At 43.8% G+C, this 23,825-nt stretch overlaps 2 protein-coding genes and 1 pseudogene across 2 annotated transcripts; all 3 read left to right on the top strand.

Moving 5' to 3' along the window:
* The first annotated feature begins 11,750 nt into the window (after nt 1-11,750).
* On the top strand, nt 11,751-11,819 carry LOC129340750 (U6 spliceosomal RNA; annotated as a pseudogene).
* An 815-nt stretch (nt 11,820-12,634) lies between these two features.
* On the top strand, nt 12,635-13,985 carry LOC129339541 (zymogen granule membrane protein 16-like). Its single transcript, XM_054994122.1, has 3 exons — nt 12,635-12,689; nt 12,803-12,941; nt 13,670-13,985. The coding sequence occupies exons 1-3, from the start codon at nt 12,635-12,637 to the stop codon at nt 13,983-13,985; spliced, it is 510 nt and encodes a 169-aa protein (XP_054850097.1).
* A 6,218-nt stretch (nt 13,986-20,203) lies between these two features.
* On the top strand, nt 20,204-22,178 carry LOC129339542 (zymogen granule membrane protein 16-like). Its single transcript, XM_054994123.1, has 3 exons — nt 20,204-20,258; nt 20,370-20,508; nt 21,866-22,178. The coding sequence occupies exons 1-3, from the start codon at nt 20,204-20,206 to the stop codon at nt 22,176-22,178; spliced, it is 507 nt and encodes a 168-aa protein (XP_054850098.1).
* The last annotated feature ends 1,647 nt before the right edge of the window (nt 22,179-23,825 follow it).

Consider the following 23,825-nt stretch of genomic DNA (forward strand, 5'->3'; position numbering starts at 1 on the left):
TCCCTGCACCTCAAAAGCCAGGCTGGAAATATCCCCCCAAGTCACCCACTATTTAGGGAGTGAAAAAGGCTTTGAAAGAAGTGAAGCAGAGAGAGCCCCCCAAAACCTGCTGCCAGTGGTCATAGAGTGGATGTTTCACAGAGGCCAGCAGCAGTCTTCCCCCTGCACCTCAAAAGCCAGGCTGGAAATATCCGCCCAAGTCACCCACTATTTAGGGAGTGAAAAAGTCTTTGAAAGAAGTGAAGCAGAGAGAGCCCCCCCAAATGTGCTGCCAGTGGTCCTACGGTGGGTGTTTCACAGAGGCCAGTAGCAGTCCTCCCCCTGCACCTCAAAAGCCAGGCTGGAAATATCCGCCCAAGTCACCCACTATTTAGGGAGTGAAAAAGTCTTTGAAAGAAGTGAAGCAGAGAGAGCCCCCCTAAACGTGCTGCCAGTGGTCCTATGGTGGGTGTTTCACAGAGGCCAGCAGCAGTCTTCCCCCTGCACCTCAAAAGCCAGGCTGGAAATATCCCCACAAGTCACCCACTCTTTAGGGAGTGAAAGGCTTTGAAAGGAGTGAAGCAGAGAGTCCCCCCCCAAGGCGAGCTGCCATTTACCAGAGAGTAGGTGTTTCACAGAGGCCAGTAGCAGTCCTCCCCTGTAGGCCGGAGTAGGCATGCCACACAGCCTCCATTAATTGCTCTTTACATTTCTACATCCCTGATTTCTGGTCAGTTGGCACACCACAACAGGAACCAGGGAGTAACATGTTTTATCTTGTTCTCTCACCATTCACAGAGCACAATATTCCCATACACTCTAAGTAATATTCTTCTGTGCTCAGAAGTTCATGATGTACCTTTCTTTCCGTTATGCTTCCTAGATAAGACAAAAGTCTGATCACAGCATATTTTGCTTAGTTGGCTGAGAATGGAATGGGTAACTTGTAACTGTTGCTATAGCCATATTTGGGCATCCGGGACTTCTTGAATACAAGCTAATAAAACTCTCGCCTCCATCTTTGGAGGAACAGACTTTGCATCCAGACCCTGTCTCGTGTCGTTACTACATTTGGCGCCCGAGCAGCCAGGGACCCTCCCCCATCTACCAGCGCCTGGAACAGGCCCCTCATCGAGTGCACTCCGTCGCTTCTGCGGCCCCTTATCAACTGATAAGCATGGGAACGTCATTGACACTGCCTCAGCAAAGACATGTGAAAGAATTGTGTTTTTTAGTCAAGAAGTCTGGCAGGCCCAGCACTTCAGCTCAGATAGCAAGTCTCATTCAACATCTTCACCTCCATTGTCCGGCATATCTGGAAGGAGGTTCCCTGAACCTACGGGACTGGGAGAAAGTAGGGAGAATTTTGCACATGGAGCCACGAGCTCCAGTGGAATTATTGCAGACCTGGCATCAATGCAGATATGCAGTGGAAAAGTTTACGTCCTCTCCCTCTCACACCACTGCTCAATTATCTAAGGAATATTCACCAGAGTATGCTGAGGTGCAGTTGCTTCCTCCAGCACCGCTCAGCTCTTCCTCTCTTCCCCAGCCTTCTGTACCCCCCAGTAAAGATTTCAATCCTCCACCTTCTGCTGAAAAAATCTCAGCAGGTCTTGTGAGGGAGGTACTGGAACGAGATCGCCTCCAGCACTCTATTAAGCACTCTAGTTATGTTTTGCTGTTCATAGCTCTGCCTTTTCCTAAAAATGATTTCAATCACCTCCTGTGTAATTCTGTGCAAGTTTCAGACTGTTCTTGCAAACTTTGTGGGAGATGTCTTTTTTCAGTTACCTAAAGATAATAGTTTCTCTCTTCTACAATCAGTGCCTGTTTTCCTCAGCCGCTGCACGCCGCAGCAGGCACAGTTTTTTTAATAGTAGCCGCTCCAGAGGAATTATGTTTTTCAGAATGAAGGTCACTGAATTACTAAATATTCTCTTTAAGCTCATCTCTAATTCACACTATGTTTATAAACTAATCAGCTGTCTTCCTGGTGCTTATTTAGCACCCCTTTCAATTCTAATCTTATAGCTCTGTTTCTACACTCCTTCTTTCACTATTATAAGTGACATTCTATCTTAAAAATCTTCTGCCTTGTAGTATCAACAGAAATCCTGGTATCAAAGTACACAAAGCCAAAAAATTTTCTGAAAGCTCTCAGTCATCTGCCTCAAAAAACTTCTTTGGATTGATTGGTTGTCTGTTTCTTAATTATTCACATTATTTCTAGTCTGTCTTTCTCACTGAGACTCCAAGTGAATTACAGCTTGGGTCTGTAAGGTTCTCCTTAAAATCTTAAATCTCCACTGCCCTCTCCCTTCGCTTTTAAAGTCCCAAAGGGTTACTGCTTTGACGCATAAAGGTTATGCATGCATTCTTCCAAACAAATACTAACCAAAGCTGACCCTGCCTAGTTTTAAGAATTAGCAAGTGTTTACTTTCAGTCAAAAGAAATAAAAGTTCAACTGTTTGTGTTACTTATTTGCATGTAACCACTTAGTTTCTAGTAAAGATTCCCACCATGGAAAGGAGAGTCTCTATTCTTCATAAAATAGACTTAGAATTCTCTATTAGACCACTCCTCAGAGGGGAAAAACTGCTTCTCATGTTCTTTCCCATCTCCTGGGATATAACACAGCTACTGACAGCTATAACAAAACAAAATTAAATGTTTATTTTTCAAAAAGCATATTGGTTTCATAAAAGTAGTTCTTAAAGTTACTTCATCCAAACTCATTCACACAAATCTCTTATAAGGCTTTACACACAGCTATCCTCTCTGACTCTTATCCACAGATAATATTTCTTTCATTACCACTTCAATATATTCAGGGAGCACACAGCCAGCCTGCTTTCTTCTCACCCCCTCTCTCCCCCTCACTTCCACAAACAAAGCTAAGAGCCAAACTACAAGTGACGTCTTACACAGGTTGGACACTAGTCGGCTTCCCTCAAGTTTTGATGGGAAATGTAGGCATCCTGGTTTTACAGCTTGGCTCTCCATTACAGCTGCAAGACCAGGATGCCTACATTTCCCATCAAAACTTGAGGGAAGCCGACTAGTGTCCAACCTGTGTAAGATGTCACTTGTAGTTTGGCTCTAAGTTAGTGAACATTCCTAAGGTGGGAGCTGCTTGACTCTCAGCTTGCCAGCAACTGTTTCCGAGCGGCTCAGACATTGTTCTTACTCAAAAAATCCCTTACAATTCTACAGGTCAGGCGATTGTACAACATGCCAATCGCTCTATTAAAACCCTCCTCTCTAAACAAATAAAACAAAGGGGGAGGAGGGTCCCAACTTCCAACGCTGGGAATGACTATGCAGCAAATTCAAAAATGTTTATTCACGTATAATCAGCTTAATTTTTCGCAGCCACAAGCTGCTGCCTCCTCACCTGCTTCTGCCTCTGATAGACATTTCTGGCAGAAACCACAGTTACCTACTCTGCAGGTGTACTATCGGAGCCTGCCAGATAAGACCTGTCAGGGGCCAGTCCCCTGTTAATGTGGGGGAAAAGGGTATGTTTCTGTTTTATCATCCACAGGTCCTTTGTGGGTCCCTACCAGGTATATCCAGCCAGCTCATGGCATCATGGCATCCACCCGAGATGGAAAAAAATCAACCAGAGATGGAAAAAGCTTCAGACTGCTTCACTTCTCATTCCTTGTGTGCCATGCTGTTTTCTTCCTTGCAACTTAATGTCTCACCTTTTGCCTTGAGGAGTCTACTGATTAATTGCTTCTCTGTTGAAAAGCGCTATGCTAAATTCCAGCTGTGACTCTACAGTGAATCTCCTAAGTGATGAGAGGCCTTGTTCCTTGCAGCCTCTCTATGTTGGTCTTCTAGTGCTCACCATTGTGAACCATCAAACTCTTAGCAAAATAGCTTGCAGCCTGACTAAGACAATGAATGCAACTTCTATTGTAATTGCTACCCTAAATGCTGAACTCATAGAGCTCAGACGTGCTGCTTTGGACAATCATGCTGCCCTCTTTGTGGACATTACTGCAAATTCTACACTCATTCTGTGTGTGCTTCTCTGTTCTTTGCCAATGACTGTACACACAGACACCCAGCCTCTGCAGGACTATATTCAATACAATTTGTGGAAACGGCTTGCTGCACAAATGAACAGTTCCAACTTTTGTTTACAGCAAACGAATGACATGAACTTATTACTAGTTTCTTGCATTATTCCTGTGTGTACCCTTATTGCCTTGCTTTTGAATGATACATCTTTAAACAGTAGTAACATGAAATATACTCAAATGTATGATTGGGGTCCAACTGTGCCCTGACTTCCATTGTTTGCAATGTCTCTTTACACTCCTTATGTAGTTTCCAATTCATCAGCAAATCAAACTGTCTGTGCTCAAATTGTGAACTGCACCAAGCACAAATACAAACCTCACTGTCTTTCTGTATGACCAAATGTTCTTAATTGTTCAAAAACAGAAAATGTTTCTTTTGCTTTTGCATATACTCAGTTACCCCAAGGTTGGTTCTTTACCTGTGTCTCAAGAACTTTTAATTACATACCTGCTAATTTGTCTGACTCTCTCTGCTGTTTAAGTCGTTTAGCTATTGCTTTACCTTCAAAAGCCATGCTTACTGCTTCTTGTGAATATCACTCAGTTACTCTTGATGCTACATGCTCTGAAGAAACTGCTCTTGTTAATAAAGCTGAAGCTGTTGCTTTAGGGGCCTCTCTTATAGGGGTTCCAGCTCTTGCTATACTTAATGCTAACAATTTAAGGCACTTAGCTTGCAACTTAGCAAAAACTATTAATGCCACCTCTGTAGCTTTAGCAGTACTAAATTCTGAGCAACAAGAAATTCACAATGCTGTTTTAGACAATAGAGCTGCTATTAACTGTGAATCTGTAAAGAATATGTGTTGTTTTAATTTGTCTGATAATTCAAAAACTGTAAGCAAGAAACTGCAACAACTATCTCACTAACAATCTTCCATAAAAGATGATGTTTTACCCTCCTGGTGGAAAGCTCTATGTGGTTGCCAGGTGTCCTCTTTAATACCATTGTACAATATGGTGCATATGCTCTAATAGCGCTTATTGCAGGATGCTGTTGTATTCAATGTATTCAATGTACTTGTTGCTTTAATAATTCCAAAACCACATCCTGCTGCATATTCAATTACCACTTCAGTGTCTAATATCCAAGCCTCTTGGCTTACGTCCTATGATGAGGATGAGGATGAGGAAAATGACTGCTCTTGGAATGATGCAGAGAATGGCCCTTTGTTGCCACTTTAATTAAATAAATAAAACAGAGTGAAATGTAGGCCGGAGAAGGCATGCCACACAGCCTCCATTAATTGCTCTTCATTTCTACATTCCTGATCTCCTGGTCAGTTGGCATGCCACACGGGAAGACTCAGGGAGTAGTTTAAATGTGTAACAATAAGTCTCTCACCATTCACAGAGCACAACATTCCCATACACTCTAAGTAATATTCTTCTACGCTCAGAAGCTCATGATGTACCTCTCTTTCCGTTATGCTTCCTAGATAAGACAAAAGTCTGATCACAGCATATTTTGCTTAGTTGGCTGAGAATGGAATGTGTAACTTGTAACTGTTGCTATAGCCATATTTGGGCATCCGGGACTTCTTGAATACAAGCTAATAAAACTCTCGCCTCCATCTTTGGAGGGACAGACTTTGCATCCAGATCCTGTCTCGTGTCGTTACTACAACTGTTTGGTTAAAAACACCATTGCATCATTTAAGAGGATCATGTAGGCTTTCAAAAGAAAAAGAGCTCTATAAATCATGTAATTATGAATACATTTCTTGGAAAAACCAAGACAATTGGAAAAACCAAGACCAAGTCTTTTATTTATTTGTTTGTTTATGTCATTTATAGTCTGCCTTTCTCACTGGAACTAAAGGCAGATTACATAGTGTGAGATTAGTACAGTCATTTCAATAAATGCAATAAGGTATATAAGTGCAAATTTTCAAAGATATAACATCAGCAGAAATCCAATACAGAGTTGAAGAAATACTAAAACAGAGCATAAGCAATTATAAGACTGACATATTAAACAACATAGAACTACCTAGTAGGATCATACTTAAAGCAACAGATAGAAATAGTAGCACAGAATAGTGAAGTCTACGGACCCTATCTCTTTAGCGAGTTATCTCTTTGTGACCATCTCCTTACAGTACAGCCCTTCATATGAGTAAAAGAAAACTCAGCCTTGTATCATTTGTGGAAAGCCAGGAGGCTGGGAACTTTCTTAACCTCTTCAGATAGGCCAATCTATAAGGTGGGTGTGGTGTGACCACACAGGGCCGGTGCAAGTTTCTGGTGCCTGCGGCCACTTGTGCACACGCGTGCAGAGCGCGTGTGCACGTCATGGACTGCGTGATGATGTCATCTTGCGATGATGTCATCATGCAGTGCAGGATGGCTGGGGCGGCGCGCGAAGCTGCTCCATGCTCCGCACACCGCCCCAGCAGCAGCTTGCGGCTTCTGTGCCCCAGCTGGGGTGTGTGGGGGCAGAGGAGCGTGCAGCGGAGCTGGCGTGGCTGGCTGCAGCTGCTGCTGCCACGTGCCCCAGCCGGGCGCAGAAGCCGTGAGCCGCTGCTGGGGCGGTGCACAGAGGCTGCTCCATGCTCCGCACGCCACCCCAGCAGCAGCTCGCGGGTTCTGCGCCCAGCTGGGGCATGTGGTGGCGGCAGCATGGGGCTGGCTGGCTGCAGCAGCAGCTGCAGCCCAGTCACGCCAGCTCTGCTGCGTGCGCCTCTGTCCCGACACCCCCTCTGGTGCCTCTCCAGTGCCCTTGCACCCGAGGCCACCACCTACCTGGCCTCAATGGGCGCGCCGGGCCTGTGACCACAGAGAAATCATGTGTACAGGCAGCTTTGAAGTATTTGTAGAATTAAGGAGAGATTTTCACATGGTGAATACGTTGGAAATAGCAATGTCTGGTGTACAACAGCAGCAAGAAGGAAGAAGAGCCCACCATGCAGGGGGCAGCAAGGATCACTTAGTTAGGACAGTGAGAGCAGCACCTCTCTTGTTTCCTGGGGGTCATTTCCTTGTCTTGTCTCCTAGTGGGCTAAACAGGGCAATGTCCTGTTTCTTCTCTCTCCTGCCACACTTCTTATCTCTCTCTGGAAGTAGTCAGATAGCAAGGAATCTCTCTCTCCTCTTTACTCTCAAGTATGTAATTTCCTCAAATAAAACTTTTTGCCTCTTTAATCAGCACAGCGTAATTCCGGTGCATTATTTGCACTCATCCATCAGAACAGAGCATTCCTGTGGAGAAACTCTCCCACACAAATAGAAAAGTTCTGGAACAGGAGCAAATACTCTATACCAATAAGGTATGAATATTAGAATGGAACTTGATGGACATTTATCAAGCAAAACCTGACTTACTGCAGGGGGTAAATGAGAGATCTTTTTAAAATTTATATATACATTACCCATTTCAGATGAAAAAAAATCCCAGTTGTGAAATACACTGCTAATCTGGCTTCTGTTCTAATGAAGTATGGATGAGATACATACCTGAGGGTTGTTCGGTACAGGAGATGGTAATAAAGTAAATGTTAAAGATCAGTTAATAATATTAAAGTAGCTCAAATTAAAACTTTATGTCCATAAGTGCTCCTTGAGGAATATCTTAAAAGTTTAAACAAGCAGATTTTTTTCCAAGAGAGAAACTTGATTATTTCCACAATAAGGAGTAGCATTGTCTGCTCCTTGGCAAGAGGCCATGCTTCAACTAGAGCATCTGTTTTTCACAAGGTCCCACATTCAATCCCAGACATTTGAAGTGGGGGGAAACGATCATATAGTAGGTGATGTGAAAATCTTCTACCTGATGAGATAATCCAAATCCTTAAGGCAGTTCTGAGTCCATCTAGTTAGTTTATGAACTGTGAGAAATACAGTCCTCCATTCCCAACAGCAGCTTTCCAAGCAGAGCCAGGAGTTGCCTAGTACCTGCTCCTTGAAATCCTTAAAATTGAGGGAATGAAGTGACTCCAAGACTATACGTTAGCAACTTCTCTGAGCCGCAACAACTCCACATCTACACATGAACATATGAAGCTTTGATTCCCCACTCCTCCGCTTGAAGCCAGCTAGGTGACTTTGGGTCAGTTACAGCTCTTTGGAGCTCTCTCAGCCCCACCCACCTCACAGGGTGATTGTTGTGGCATTGTAGTTCCTGACGTTTCGCCAGCAGCTGTGACTGGCATCTTCAGAGGTGTAGCACCGAAAGACAGAGATCTCTCAGAGCCAAGATACAAGTGACATCTTACACTCAAGTTTTGATGGGAAATGTAGGCGTCCTGGTTTTACAACTTGGCTCTCCATTAAAGCTGCAAGACCAGGATGCCTACATTTCCCATCAAAACTTGAGGGAAGCTGACAAATGTCCAACCTGTGTAAGACGTCACTTGTAGCTTGGCTCTCAGTGTCAAACTGTGGAGAAGATGGTTGTTGGGGGTTTTCCGGGCTGTGGAGAAGATGTTAGCAGGTAATTTATATCTACTCAGGAAGGTGGGTTTGGGTTGTGTCATCCTGTAAGAGTTTCCCAGGGTGTGGAATGCTAATGGAATGCTAATGCTTCACTGTATCCTGAGGAGGTTCTTTGCATATGGATTGGTGCTATGGATTCTTTTGCATATGGATTGGAACAGGTGTTTACCAGCCGCACTTCCAGACAGAAGCAGAAGTCTAACAAATTACAGGAAAAAAGACAGACAAACCCAATGCTTGACAATGCACGCATTGTCATCAATCTGACGGACCGTCAACTCTTACTGGAAGAAACCTCCATCTTGGCTGAGGAAACTTTGCAGTCACCCCCACCGAAATTCCTGTGGAAGACATCATTGCCAGTGTAGAAGCTGCCATTCGTCATCTACCTGAAGAGGAAGCTGAGGAAATAAGAGGAGAGACGGCCAGGATTCTACGAAATACAAGCAAAAACACAGGGGTGCCTCCACCTAACAAACTAACTGACCACAACCATATGGAAGGCAATATACAATGAATTGTACCATTAAAGAAACATAGTACCAAACTGAATTATATCAAACAATTTATAAAGTGCAATGTGCCCAATGTAAATGCAATCAATATAGAGTCAAGTAAATAAATGAAGCTGCCTTAATCTGAATCAGACTGTTGTTCCATCAAGGTCAGTATTGTCTCTACTCACTGGCAGCTGCTCTCCAGGGCCTCAGATGGAGGCCTTTCATATCACCTATCACCTGATCCTTTTAGCTGGAGGTGCTGGGGATTGAACTTGGGACCATCTGCATGCAGAATAGAGGCTCTGCCAAGCCACAGCCACAGCCCCTACTTTCAAGCACAGCACTGCATAGAAGACTAATGTCTTCTATGCAGTCTAACCTCAATATTTCCAAGGTATGTTTAACACAATCTGATGTGTCAGATTTCTTGTTCTAGTAATTTGAACTATGATGCCTTGTATAACTTTGCCACAACATTTGGTCAATAGATATTTGTTTTAAATGTATTTAAATATATATTTCATTTATTTTAAATATTTATTAATATTTGTAGGCCGGAGTAGGCATGCCACACAGCCTCCATTAATTGCTCTTTACATTCCTACATCCCTGATTTCTGGTCAGTTGGCACACCACAACAGGAACCATGGAGTAACATGTTTTATCGTGTTCTCTCACCATTCACAGAGCACAATATTCCCATACACTCTAAGTAATATTCTTCTATGCTCAGAAGCTCATGATGTACCTTTCTTTCCATTATGCTTCCTAGACGAGACAAAAGTCTGATCACAGCATATTTTGCTTAGTTGGCTGAGAATGGAATGTGTAACTTGTAACTGTTGCTATAGCCATATTTGGGCATCCGGGACTTCTTGAATACAAGCTAATAAAACTCTCACCTCCATCTTTGTGGGAACAGACTTTGCATCCAGATCTTGTCTCGTGTCGTGACTACAAATATTTATTAATTTAATATTAATATTTAATTAAATTTAATTAAAATAATTAAATTTAATTAAATTAAATTTAATTAAAATAATTAAATTTAATTAAAATAATAAAATTTATTTAAAATGGGTACAGTCAACAAAGTAAGCTAAAGTTCAGGCCCTGCCCTCAGGCTTATAATGAAGGGAAGAAAGATCTCTGTATATAAACTGGTGAGTTTTTCAAGAGGCACCATTTTAAACAAACCCACTGAAGGAGCAAGGTGGACACCAGAAGGTAAGATATTCACATTTGGTATTACAAGCGCACGAAAGGTTTATGGAGGGGAAGGGTACCAGAGGAGTCATAAAATATAGAAAATAAAAGGAAAGGAAAGAAAGAGAATAAATGGGTGACAATCTCTGGAAGTTACTTAGTATTAAAGAAGGAACCAATATCCACGAAAGAAAAGTGTCATTTGAAAAAGATTATATAAATTGGGTGTTCCAATGAGCAGAATCAAGTTCTAACCATTTCCTGAAGAAATATAGACTTTAGCAGATATAGTGAAGCAATCCATGTGCTTTTGTTTCTTCAGAAAATGTGTGTGTGTGGGAGGGGGGGGAACGGGTTGTGGGTTTGTGTGTGGGGGATGTTTTTATATAAAATGAAGTGTGTGGATGAGGGAAGCTAAACCCTGCCCATTTATTCTTCTTAATTTCCAGCATTCTGTAGTAGTAGTAATAAACATTTGTTTTCCAGCATGGTTTCCCTCCTCAGGTCAAATCTTGGATCACTTAGGGTTGCCAGGGGTCAAACATGGCTTCCTGAACTGGAGGGGCTTGCCCATGACAAATTCACTCGCCATGTGCCCAGAAGTGATGTTTTTTTTTAAAGTTTTTTTATTTTTCAATATCTAACATACAAAACTACAATAACAGTAACTACAAAAGACTACAATAGCACAAGGGAAGGGAAAGAAGGGAGAAAAGAGAGAAGGGAAAGGAGGGGTGGAAAAAAGGGGAAGGTAACCTACAAACACTAAACACTACACTTCAATGCTTTCCCTTCATACTGCCATAATAAAAAAATAGCTTAATAAAGTAGTGATGGAGTGGTTGATCATACAAAATACAAATTACAATTCAAATTAAATCTTTTTCCCTCCCCTGGGCCTCGGGCGCAGTTCTCTCTGAGCAGCTACAGCTGCAGCGCTCGTTGCCTCCCCCCTCCCTTCAGGCTTCGGATCCTCTTCTTTTTGCTTGGTGTCTGGCCCAAATTCTGGATTTTTATCCACAAAATCCCTTAGCTGATCTTCCGAATTAATCTTGTAAGCTTGATCTTTATAACTAAACCCGATTCCTTCCGGGAGTAGCCATTTGTACTTTATGTCACGTTCCCTCAAAAGAGCTGCCAACTTCTTGTACTTAAATCTTCTCTTCCGAACTAAAAATGGAACGTCCTTCAATATCTTGACTTTATTTCCCAGAAAGTCCAACTCCGCATTATATGAATTATATAGGATACTGTCCCGGACCCTCCTAGATGAAAACTCAATAACAATCTCACGAGGCAGCTGCCGCTTCATTGCATATTTTGAGGATGCCCGACGGACTCCCAAAATGGCGCTTTTCACTTCTTCTTTAGTTGCCCTCGCGGGTGTCGCTAAAAGTTCCGAGGCGAGATACCACAAATCCTCGTTTTCCTCCTCTTTAACATTCTGGAGACGCAAAATGGTCTGTGTTCGCTCCACTTGCAGTCCAATCAGCTGGTTTTCCACCAGCTTTAGCTCCCTGTTCTTTGCTCTCATAAGTGACGGCTTCGGCAGCACATATACTAAAATTGGAACAATACAGAGAAGATTAGCATGGCCCCTGCCCAGAAGTGATGTTGATGCATCACTGGGGGATACCACAGAAGCTCTGATATATGTGGCAGCACTCTAGTTTTGCCCAAATACCAGAGCCTGCAGTGATGCGCTGACATGACTTCCAAGCGTATGGGGAGTAATGCCAGCATGTCAAGATGTCGCCAACATTCCTACCCATTTCCCTCCATCCCCCAGCACCCAGCCAGCTGATTACGAAGAAAATAATAATAATAAGAAGAACAGCAACAACTCAAAGTCACTCATTGCAATTTATTTTAGTTGGATAAATATTAGCAAGTTTGGGTGTTTATAGTACTGCGTGAACGTATTCTCGAGGAAACAGAACCATTTCCCCCACTATTTCATCTCACTGAAATCTAACACACTCTCTCACTCTTTCTATCTGGTAAGGAGGACAGGAGAAAATCCATTACCCACTCCCCTGTAAAATGTAACCTTAAGTATTCTTTAATGGTAGACTGTCTCCCCCTCCCCCCCTCCTAAAAAATACCGGTGCCCTTCCTGGCAGCCATTTTGAGGTATAAAATACATTTCAAAAAAATTCAATATTGCCTATTGGCTCAATAACATGGTGAACCTCTGTTCTAACCAAGGCATGGCCACTCCTTTTGCATTCCTGATTTTCTTAGAAGAAAGGTATTTCTTAAAAAAAGAATGATAAACTTACCTGAGTAAGTAAGGATTTTTACATTTTTAGGAGATGAGGCTCTATACCCTCTTAGTTTTAGCAGTTGTTATTCTATATTTTTTGTATATTGTATTCGCTGCTTAATGGATTATGTCCTTGTGAAACTTTCTTTCTAGGATGTTCCACCTCACCCTCCTTGTGTTACTCTGTTGTGCCACCTCCATCAGTGCAGGTAAGACCCAGCAGCAGGTCAATATTCTGAAGGGTGTGAGGCCTCAGTGGGCAAAAGCAGGCAGCTGTGCCTTGGCTCTTCAGCTATTTTTTTCCCTCTGTGACTTACTTTAGGAACGATTAAGAAACCCTCTGCTTCCCATTCTGGCGAGTATGGGGGGAATGGAGGATTACGCTTCTCACATTCAGTGGACCAACTGGATGGACCTATAACAGCCCTTGGGATTCGGACAAACGCATCATACATTACAGGGTAAGTGTATGAAGATCCAGAGTGGTAGGGGGGGAAATGAACTCCTTGATGGATTTAATGCAAAGTAAAGTATGATATAAAATTTAGGGCAGAGTCTATAATATTGATTTCCCTTGGGGAAGATCGCACTGATTTATTATCATGTCTATGCAGAAAGTCTTCAGAACAGGAGAACAAGGAAAAGAGCTGCCATCTGCTCCGTGCCTGATCCCAGGCAGGTGAAGTGGGGGCAGGCATTGTCTCCTGTTCTGTGCCTGATTCTGTCCCGGTGAAGGGGGGTGGGCATTGCCTCCTGCTCTGCGTCTGATCCCAGCTGGGTGAAGGTGGGGGAGGGCATTACCAGTTGCTCCACTCCTGATTCCAGCTGGGTGAAGGTAGGGTGTGGACATTGCCATGTGCTCCGCTCCTGATCCCAGCTGGGTGAAGGGGGTGGGCCTGGGCTTCCCACCACGGCTCGCTCTCAGAGGAAGTGCCTGCCTCTTTTTGCTTCCTTCCATGGCAGTGCCCTCTGGAGGTGCACCAGGGTAGGAAGTGAGTTGATAAATGTATTATTTAGGTGTTTGACAAATGTCTTTCAATTCAGTCAGTACATGGATTTTAATAGTTACCACCAACATATAACTTCTGTCTCATGAAAGTCAAACTGTGTGTCTAAACGTGTTGGATAGTGGTAGGGCAAGGGGAGCAGAAGAGATGTGAAGTCTGCCTGAACTTTTCCCTTATTCCAGCCTCCTGGTCCGGTATGGAAGGAAGTGGAGTGACTACGTGGGTGGCCCATCAGGAGAACTGCAGACGATCATGCTGAACCCAGGAGAGTCCATCACCCAAGTGTCGGGGAAGTTTGATTCGTACATTTGCAAACTTAAATTCCAAACCAATTTGGGACGGCGCTTTTCTTTTGGAGTTGATGTGGGCACCAGTTTTACTGCAATTCCACTGTTCCCAGGAGCTATCCTGACTTATATCAGTGGCCGCTCTGGTGCTGTCATTGACGCCATTGGTTTCCACTGGAATGTTGAGTTTGGTGGAGGAGCAAGACATTGAAAGCCAAACTGGTTAATGGATAGGAGGGAGCAGGGGTGGTCTGTCCTTCCATCCGTCTCTGTGGGCTTTATCTGTAATTGATGCAAATGATGATTCTTTCAGCCATCTCAATATTCAAGAATTTTTCTCCTTGCTCACCTATGTTACCATTCCCAACATTTCTTCCAGCTGTGTACTTCCTTCCCCCATCCACATATACATTTCTTATCTACCCGTTCCACCACACTTCCAAAGTTCACCAGTTCAGCCAACATTTTTTGTCTTTCTCTTGTAAACTGGTTCAAGCATCTCATTCTTGCCCCTATTTCTTTATACCTTCCTCTCCAGTCAAATGAAACTCTTTGCTGGCTATGACTGTCACACATTAAAAGGCAAATTTGAAAATGTTATTCTTTCGATTCATTGCCCATGTAGTGTTAAAACATTATGGCTTGGATCCTATGAATGAGATCTGTGCATGCTAGTGCAAGACAGCTTCTGCGGTGGAGTGCATTCCATCTTCTGCTAGCACTTCCTCTTGTGCATGATTGGTGGTTTTCACTGAGCCCTTGTGCAAACAGGTGTGCCACCAGAAAAAGTGCACTCCACAACAAAGGCTGTCTAGCACTAGTACACAGAAAACTCAGCCATAGGCTGTTTTCACACGTCTTACCGGCTCTGGTATGTTGCGCAAAGCTCCCACAAGGACAGTGTCTTCCTGGCGCGATTTCCCAGTTCTTGCGTAAAATTGCGCCAGGAAGACGCTGTCCTTGTGGGAGGTTTGCATGACGTATCAGAGCCGGTAAGACGTGTGAAAACAGCCACTGTGTTGGTAATCCAGAAAACGCTTTTTGAATATTTTTCAGTTGAGAGTTCCCATCTGAGGGATCAGAGCAAACTTGACTATAACATAGTGCTTCACGATGGACTATGGGCATATATTTATTTTTCATTTATTTACTTTATTTATACCCCACTTTTATCCCCAGTGGGGACCCAAGGTGACTCTCATAATTTCCCTCCCTACCCTTTAATCCCTACAACAACCCTGTAGGTTAAGCTGAGGGTGTGTGACTGGCCCAAGATCATTCCGCAAGCTTCCATGGCAGCATGGGGATTTGAACCCAGTTCTCTCGAATCCTAGTCCAACATTCTAACCACTACACCATGTAAAGATGTGAGCTCTGCCACAGGAGCTGTCCGGCACTTGAGGACTTTGTTCATAGGATTCAAACCTAAGATGTTATTTGTACTCCCCCTGCCCCCCCCCCCAGTCTGGGATGAAGGTGCCATGACACCCTTCATCTGAGGTTCAACATTACTTTTCTGGGTCAAAATGCATGAACATAATTAGATTGATTTGTTTTTAATTTTTATATGAAAATAAAAAATAAAAGTAAGCCTCATACAGAATAGAAATAAACGTATGACAACAATAGTGAGAAATCTACATATAAGCATCTGTAAAAGGTTTCCAAATATCTCAAAAATAGTTCATCCACAGTTTTCAGCTATATGCCATATGTTCAAATCCCTGGGGATGTGCTGTGGGGTTGCCCCATAGGGGAGTGAGGGGGGAGCTACTGTCAGCCAACACTGAGCAAACAGACAAGGAGAGAGTTCTTGTTCTACACAGACTTTATTGACCTACCAAGAATGGGAAGGCTGTCTTGTGAGCTTATATGGGATAAGGACACAGTGGCTGGATGCAGGAGATCCTTGTTTCACACATGTGTCTGCTGTCCTTGAGGGGGCAGTTGCAGGACTGAGCTCACAGTCACCCCGGCTCATAGCCGCACTCTTACCTTTGCCCAGTTCTGGGATCCAGCTGTAGGCAGGCCATGTGGGGCCACAACATAGGTTGCGGGGCACCCACTCTACAGTGCTGTTGGACACAGCTCTCTGGGATGCTCTCTTTGGCAGGAGAGGGCCATAACGGCTCACAGGTGCATGGTGTACCACCCCCCACTGGGTATTGACCATGGAATTATGGGGGCAGCATTTGAGAGGTTCCAACAGCAAGGGGGTGGTGTTGAGGGGTGAGCCGGAGCAACCAGGTCCTCAGCTCCTTCTTATCTGGTGAGTCACCCTTGACCCTCCCCAAGTCATGATTTGGGGTAATCTATCTGTATGGGAACATCAGAGGAGTTGTTAGTCTGGCAATCAGGACTTGGCTCTCCTCTTGTGTGCAAGTGTGAGGGACATCATAGAGTTCACAAAGCTCCTCTGCACATTCTCACAAGGTTCTCCCCAATGAACCCTGGCTACAGAGGCAGGCATTTGGGGGGGGGGGGCGCTGGTGACAGTGGAGGGACTGGTGCCAGCGAGTGCATTTGGGTGACTGGCTCCTCAGCTCCTTCTTACCCGTCAGTGCACCCTCAGCCCTCTCTGGGCCATGGCTCCAGACAGGTCACCTGTAATGGAATTTGTTAGAGCATTGTTAGTTGGATGAACAGGACTTACGTGTGCAAGTGTGAGGGACACTCAGGAGTTTGCAAAGTTTGCCCTGCATGCTTTTGCCCTGCCACCTTGAGTGCTCTCTCCCGCCTTGCACTCTAACTCCCAATCACAGGGGGCTCTTGGGTAGAACTTTCAGCCAAGTCCCTATTTACCGGAGGTTATGACCAGCTTAGCTAGAGGTTATGTAGGGTGGCTGGGGGAGGGGGGCTGGGCCATTGAGGAGGCATTAGTAGATTGGTTGCCATGGTAACAGGCAACCTATGCTCTGCTGGGATGCTTGAGTAGGGCTGGGTGTCGGGTGGGGGATCAACTTTTCCCTTATAAAGGGAGCTGTGCCACTTTTTTCCATGCCATATGTTTTTGACTCTCATGCAGGCATTCCTGTGCCCAGGACAGCTTAGGGAGTGGACTAAGTCAAGGCCTGCTGGCCAGCCTGCTAACACCAGGACTTACACCTCAGTTATGCCTGCACCCAGCCGCCATGGCCAAGTGGTGGTGGGGGACCTGGGCGGAGTGGTGCCAGACCACTGCACCATTGTGTGTGTGTGTGTGTGTGTGGGGGGGTTATAATGGCATAAGTCCAGGATACACCATTGTAACTCCTGGGCACTTCCTCGCACCTCCTCCCCTCAGGAATGCACTATGAGATGCCAAGAATCACTGCTTTACTGTAAAATGTTGCCCAGCCCATACATCTAAGCAAATAGTGATAACACAACTTGGAAATTGCCTTACAGATGTCTAGCCTTGATATTACCTAGGCATGTTTGACATGTCTGATGATGTGTCAGATTTCTTGTACTAATCATTTGACCTATGTTGCAGTGTATAACTTTGCTGTAGTATTTGGTCAGCAGGTAATTATTTATTTTAAATATCTACATGGAAACAAAGTATGCAAGTTACAGGCCCTGCCCTCAGGTTTGTGATTTAAGAGATTAGACACAAAAAGCAGGGGGGAGAAAATACTAGGCAAGGAAGTTGACTTTGAATATAAATGGGTGGGTTTTTCAAGAGGCATCATTTTAAACACCTCCACCGAAGGAGCCAGGTGGACACCAAAAGGTAAGATATTCACATTTGGTATTGCAGCTGCAAGAAAGGTGTATGGAAGAGAAGGGTACCAGGGGGTCAAAATATGAAACACCATAGAAAGAAAGAGAATAAATGAACCAGTATCCATGAAAGAAAAGTATCATTTGAAAAAGATGATGTAAATTGGGTCTTCCAGTTCGCAGAGTGTGTGTTATGGGCTGTCAAGTCACCTCCGACCTATGGTGACCCTATGAATGAAAGACCTTCAAAATGTCTTATCCTTAATAGACTTGTTCAGATCCTGCAAACTGGAGAATGTGGCTTCTTTTATTGAATCAAGCCATCTCATTTTAGGTCTTCCTCTTTGCATACTGACCTCTACTTTTCCTAGTACTATTGACTTTTTCAGAGAATCTTGAGTGTGTCTACATGAGATGGCTTTGCATGTATTCGTCAAGTGTAGGGAGACACAATGTTAGCTGGAAAGACAGAGCCAGGGCCTCTCCAAAGGCTCTGTAAATTTCATCTCTCCAGTCAAAAACTGTGTGGGATTACAACCAGAGGGCAGCAAGGAATAGAAATGGGCTGGAATTGCCTTCCAGAGCCGGGTTTGGACCTGGAGAGGTTATAATGGGCTGAAGTTTCCCTTCTGGCATTTCACAGCCCCTTCACACAGCTCCAGTGTATAGCAAAGCCTTTGGCCTGCCACAGGCTCTATCTTTTTAAACTACCCTTCCCGGCTAACATTGCCTCTCCCGATATGTGTTCTTCACATGTCAGATAGTCTCATGTAGTGTGAGACTCCTTGTCTTCTCATGATGTGACCAAAGTACGATAGCCTCAGTTTTGACATGTTATCTTCTATGGAGAATTCAGGCTTCTGATCTAGAACCCAATTATTTGCTTTTTGGCCATCCACAATATCTGCAAAAGCTACTGCAAACTAAAAACCCTATGATGAGACAATCCACCTTGTAGTAGCCAATACTAATACTTTCCTGATAAACCCCAGGAGCTAAACCCTGCCCATTTGTCCTCATTATTTTGCTATAGTAGTAAACATTTGTCTTCCATCATGGTTCAGTCCTCAAAAGAGAATGCATGTACAACCTGCGTATATTACACCTGTTTGTAAGGAAGAGCCAAAGCACATTCACTTTACAAATGAAACCACATGTTCAGCTGTACATGAGTTGCATGTAACATGATACTTATTCAATGCATGTATAAAGAAAAAGTGTACACTATACACAGACTGTGTGTGAGTTCATGTAACTTATGAACAGGGCAGTGAGGTATGGTTGTCAGGCCACTGTAGGCAACCCCTGGGAGAAACTGGGGGCAGAACCTGGTGTGCCAGCATCATGCCAGTGTGCTGATATTACTTCTAGTTAATATTGCTGTGTCAAGATGGACGTACCAAGTTTGGGGGGAGATTGCCAGTGAAAACTTACCTCCCCATGTGTCCGGAAGTGATGTCAATGCCCAAATACCAGAGGCTCCCAAACATCCCCCAGCGATGTGCTGACATCATTTCCGAGTGCATGAGGAGTAATGTCTGCATATTAGGATGTGGATGGCCTTCCCCCCACCCCCGATTTTCTGCCATTCCCCTCCCTCCCAGTCAGTTGATGACGAAAACAACAAGATGCCACCCATCACAATTTAATGTAGTTGGATAAAAATCAGTAAGCTCAGGTTTTCCTCTCTCTCTCTCTCTCTCTCTCTCTCTCTCTCTCTCTCTCTCTCTCTCTCTCTCTCTCTCTCTCTCTCTCAGCCTGTCTGGTGAGGAGGACAGGGAAAATCCAATGCCCACCAACTTGTAAAATCTAACCTTAAATATATTTTAATGGTAGACCTTCCCCCTGACAAAAAACCCTCAAAATACTGGTGCCCTTCATGACAGCCATTTTGTGGTAAGATCTACTACATTTCCTCAACATTTCAAAATTGCCCACTGGTTCAACAAGATGGGGGAACCCCTGCTGTAACCATTGCATGGCATTGCCACTCTTTTTGCATTCCTAACTTTCTTAGAAAAAAGGTATTTCCTAAAATAAATTAAACAAACCTGGGTAAGTAAGTAGCTTGGCATTGTTAGGAGGTGAGGATCTATATCCTCGCCAAACTAGATGAGATGCTAGACATGAAATTGGAACATGTCAGTTTCCCACATGTTTTGACAAAGGCCATTTCCACACACGTTGAATAATGCACTTTCAATGCACTTTAGTTATCCTTTAGAAGTGGATTTTGTGTTTCACACATGAAAACCCAGTTCCAAATTATCACTAAAGAGCATTGAAAGGGCATTATCCAATGTGTGTAGAAGCAGCCGAAGTATAGTGAAGCGTTTTGTTTGACTGCCGCTGCTGGCGCCAGCATCTGCGCAAGAAGGGCGCCTGGTGCCACACCAAAGCCTCACGTTTGGGAAGGTGCAGCAGCCCCCCACGGCCCCCTCCCAGCCTAGGCTGGGAGGGTGCTGGGGGCCAGGTGAAGCAGGTGCAGGAGGCCATGAAGGGCCACTGCACCTTCCCAGACACAAGGCTTTGGTGTGGTGCTGGGCACCCTTCTTGTGCCAGCGCCAGCAGTGGCAGTCAAACGAGACACATCAAAATCTGTGGGAACCTGACACGCGTCGTTTTCATGTCTGGCGTGTCATCAGTTTTAGTAGTTGTTATACTGTATTAGCTCATTAAAATCACAATTAATTGATTGTTTCCCTGTGAAATTTTCTTTCTAGGATGTTCCGTCTCATCCTCCTTGTGTTACTTTGTTGTGCCACCTCCATCAGTGCAGGTAAAACTCAGCAGCTGGTCAATATTCTGAAGGGTGTGAGGCCTCAATGGGCAGTAGCAGGCTTCTGTGCTTCGGCTCTTTGGGTATTTTTCCCTCTGTAACTTATTTTAGGGATGATTAAGAAACGCTCTGCTTCCCATTCTGGCGAGTATGGGGGAAATGGAGGATCACACTTCTCACATGCCATGAACCAACTGGATGGACCTATAACTGCTCTTAGAATTCGGGTCTCCTCATCATACATTACAGGGTAAGTGTTTGAAGATCCAGAGCTGAGAAAGAAAGTTTGAGGGCTGGACATTCAATGGGAAAAAAGGTCCATTGATGGAATGAATGCACAGTAAGGTTTTCCTTTGTGATATAACATTTAGGGCTGCATCCAGGGCTCATTTGGAGGGAGAACTCGCAGGAATGCAGTTCCAGCAGTTCCCCAAAGAGGTCGCATGTCAGGTGGGCCGCCCACCTGACTCTCTGCCATTTTCAGCCTGGATTGGGGCTGAAATGGCCCGGATCGGGCCTCTGACGGGTGGTAGATCACTCTCCCACTCAGCAACAGCCCAATCCTGACCATTTGGGGCCCAATTTCGGCCCTGAATGGCCAGGATTGGGTCCAAAACCGCCAGGATAGGTGATGTCAGGGTGTGTGGCATATGCTAATGAGTTATGCTAGTGAGTTATACTAATGAGTTCCTCCAGCTCTTTTTCTACGAAATGACCCCTGGCTGCATCCATGAAATTAGATTCCCTTGAGGAAGACAGCACTAGTGAATTAGTATGTCTATGCAGAAAGTCTGATTTATATGCAAACTGAAGAGCAGAGAAAGGAAAAGAAGGGATACTGCAGCCAACTAAATAATAGCAATAACAACTTCATTTAAAGTCCACTGTTCTCACTGAAACTCAAAGCAGATTACAAAATATGAAAAGCAATTAAATCAGACAGCAAAGTCCGCCAATAAAAATGCAATACAAAATACAAAAATACAAAACAATGTGAACAAAAAACTGTTCAAGGCATGTGACATACCACAACGAAGAAAGGAGGTGGACCTCCTGTTAAAAAGAGATGTGATCCGTATTGCGATAGACTGCAATACTATCCCTTATAGAAACGTCATCCCGAGCTGTTTCATTACACTACGGATGTAATGACTTTGTCTCCAGGAACATTTCTGTTTGTTTGTTTAAGGGTTCAATTCTGAAAGGGAATGGTGCTTGAGGACAGCAGGACTGGATTATGCATCATTTCTTTTGTACATGGTGCTTCCCCTGTGCCTACGATATCCTATGATAGCAGGGTGATTGTTGTGGGAATAATAATAACATACCTTGTAAACCACTCTGAATGGGCATTAAGTTGTCCTGAAGGGCGGTATATAAATCGAATGTTGTTGTTGTTGTTGTTAACTAAAAATCACAAGGAAAGACTGTAATGGACAACTGACTGACTGCTTCTTGATACATTCGGACTGATTTGCTTACTGGTTTCCATCTGACTCACACAACTTTGATCCCATATAAATCAATGAATGTGCCTATAACAAGGTTGGATAGTAGCAGGGAGCAGAAAAGATCCGAGGACTACGCTAACTCTTCCTTTCTTTCAGCCTCCAGGTCCGTTATGGGCGAGACTGGAGTGATTACGAGGGTGGCTCAAGGGGAGAATTTCACGACATCTTCCTGTATCCCACAGAGTCCATCACCCGTGTCTCTGGGATGTCTGATTCCTACCTTCGCAAACTCGAATTCTATACAAGCTTTAGGCGCCACATTTCTGTTGGGGCTAATGCAGGCACCACTTTTAGTGCAATTCCACAGTTCCCAAATTCTGTCTTGAGTTACCTTAGTGGCCGCTCTGATTCTTCCTATGTGTATGCAATCAATTTCCACTGGAATGTCAGACCCAATGAAGAAAATTAGAGAATTGTACAATGAGAAGCAAACTGTTTGACAGATAGGGAGGGGTGAGGGTGTATTTTCATTCATTTCTTTGTAGCTTATCTCCTCTTCATTTATGTCTTGCTTAGTTCTTTCAGTAACCTCAGTATTCAAGAATTATCTCTTGGCTAGTTTTACTTTCGCCAGTTTAATTACTTCCAGTTTTTCTTTCCTTCCCCCCTCCCCCAGCCATCTACCTCTTCTCTCTTCCTCCATCCACATATACACATCTTCTCTTTCCTTTCAACCACCCTTCCAACATTTATCCTATATTTCCTACCCTGTCTTTGTAATCAGTTTGACCTTCTTAATCAGTTCAGTTTTCCTAAATTCTGCCCTTCTCCTTTGCAGCTTCCTCTCTAGTCAGCTGATGAGCTTTGCTGACTATGAGTGTCAAACAATAAAAAGCAATTTTGAAAATGTTATACTCTTGATTCATTGCCCACCATGATGTCCCCCAACCAAGGATATGATTGTTATGACAGCTCCCACTACTATTGAACATTACTTCTGGAGTCAAGAATGCACCTGTATGGGCAGCTGTTGATTTCGCCCATTTGCAGGGTGTGCCTGTAGGACAGCCTGGTCAGATGAATGAACCTCCATGGAGGAACATAAGGAGAGAAGCAGCCCCGTAGGTATACCAGACCAAGGCTGTGAAGAGCCTTGTATGTGATAGTTACTGAACACAGTAACTGATAGATAGCCAATGGAGTGATTGCAGGACGGGATATTTGTGCTCATGCTAGTTCCTGGTAACAGAAGTGATATTTGTGCTCATGCTAGTTCCTGGTAACAGCTGAGCTGCAGTGTTTTGCACCAGCTGGAGTCTCTTAATTAACTTAGACAGGAGACTTATGTATAGTGCATTACGATAGTCAAGTCTTGATGTTACCATAGCATGGATCCAGGTGGCCAGATTGGCCATGTCAAGGTAGGAAGCCATCTTCCAGGCAAGAGTGAGGTTGTAGAAGCATTTTTTGTGGCTGCCTTGACTTGCTTTTCTAATAGTAGTGCTGGATCTGGTATAACCCATGGTGCAAATGAGCTGGGGTATTCCTATTTTACACTAGTGGCCAAAATTGTGGAAATCTTTTGGAAAAAGTATATTTTTGAGGTTTGATGGTGAGTTATAACACCACTTTTTTTGGAGTAATACCATAAAATTATATATCAATGGAAAGATAATTTAATCAAGAATGTAATGCAATAACTTTTATGACGGATTTTTTTTTTAGAACAGTAGTTATAAAGAAGAAAATTGAAACACATAGAAAAAATGAGTTATACAACAATTCTCACCATGTCAGTTAATACTTAGTTGGGTAACCTTTTGCTTTAATTATGGCCTTACAACACCTTCCTGTGGAGTGAACTAAGTTTTTTAGTTCTGCAGCTGTTATAATGTGAAACCACGATTGCTTCTATTAATTATTGCTTCTATTAATTGCGTTTTATTGCTGGATTGCTTCTCATTAACCGGTTTCTTTAGTCGGCTCCATAGATTTTCAATGGGGTTAAGGTCTGGGCTATTCCCAGGCCACTCCAACAGTGGAATATGATTATCTTGAAACCACTTTTTGCACACAGCAGCAACATGACATGGATCTGAATCTTGTGGAAATATAA

This window comes from Eublepharis macularius, chromosome 12, assembly GCF_028583425.1.
Source record: "Eublepharis macularius isolate TG4126 chromosome 12, MPM_Emac_v1.0, whole genome shotgun sequence".
NCBI lineage: Eukaryota > Metazoa > Chordata > Lepidosauria > Squamata > Eublepharidae > Eublepharis > Eublepharis macularius.

Excerpts from the sequence above, each read along its gene's own strand:
- LOC129339541 (XM_054994122.1), top strand. The coding sequence starts at position 12,635 with ATGTTCCACCTCACCCTCCTTGTGTTACTCTGTTGTGCCACCTCCATC. Across the intron at positions 12,690-12,802 it reads TGCCACCTCCATCAGTGCAG|GAACGATTAAGAAACCCTCT; the intron begins GTAAGACCCAGC and ends GACTTACTTTAG. Across the intron at positions 12,942-13,669 it reads AACGCATCATACATTACAGG|CCTCCTGGTCCGGTATGGAA; the intron begins GTAAGTGTATGA and ends CCCTTATTCCAG.
- LOC129339542 (XM_054994123.1), top strand. The coding sequence starts at position 20,204 with ATGTTCCGTCTCATCCTCCTTGTGTTACTTTGTTGTGCCACCTCCATC. Across the intron at positions 20,259-20,369 it reads TGCCACCTCCATCAGTGCAG|GGATGATTAAGAAACGCTCT; the intron begins GTAAAACTCAGC and ends AACTTATTTTAG. Across the intron at positions 20,509-21,865 it reads TCCTCATCATACATTACAGG|CCTCCAGGTCCGTTATGGGC; the intron begins GTAAGTGTTTGA and ends CCTTTCTTTCAG.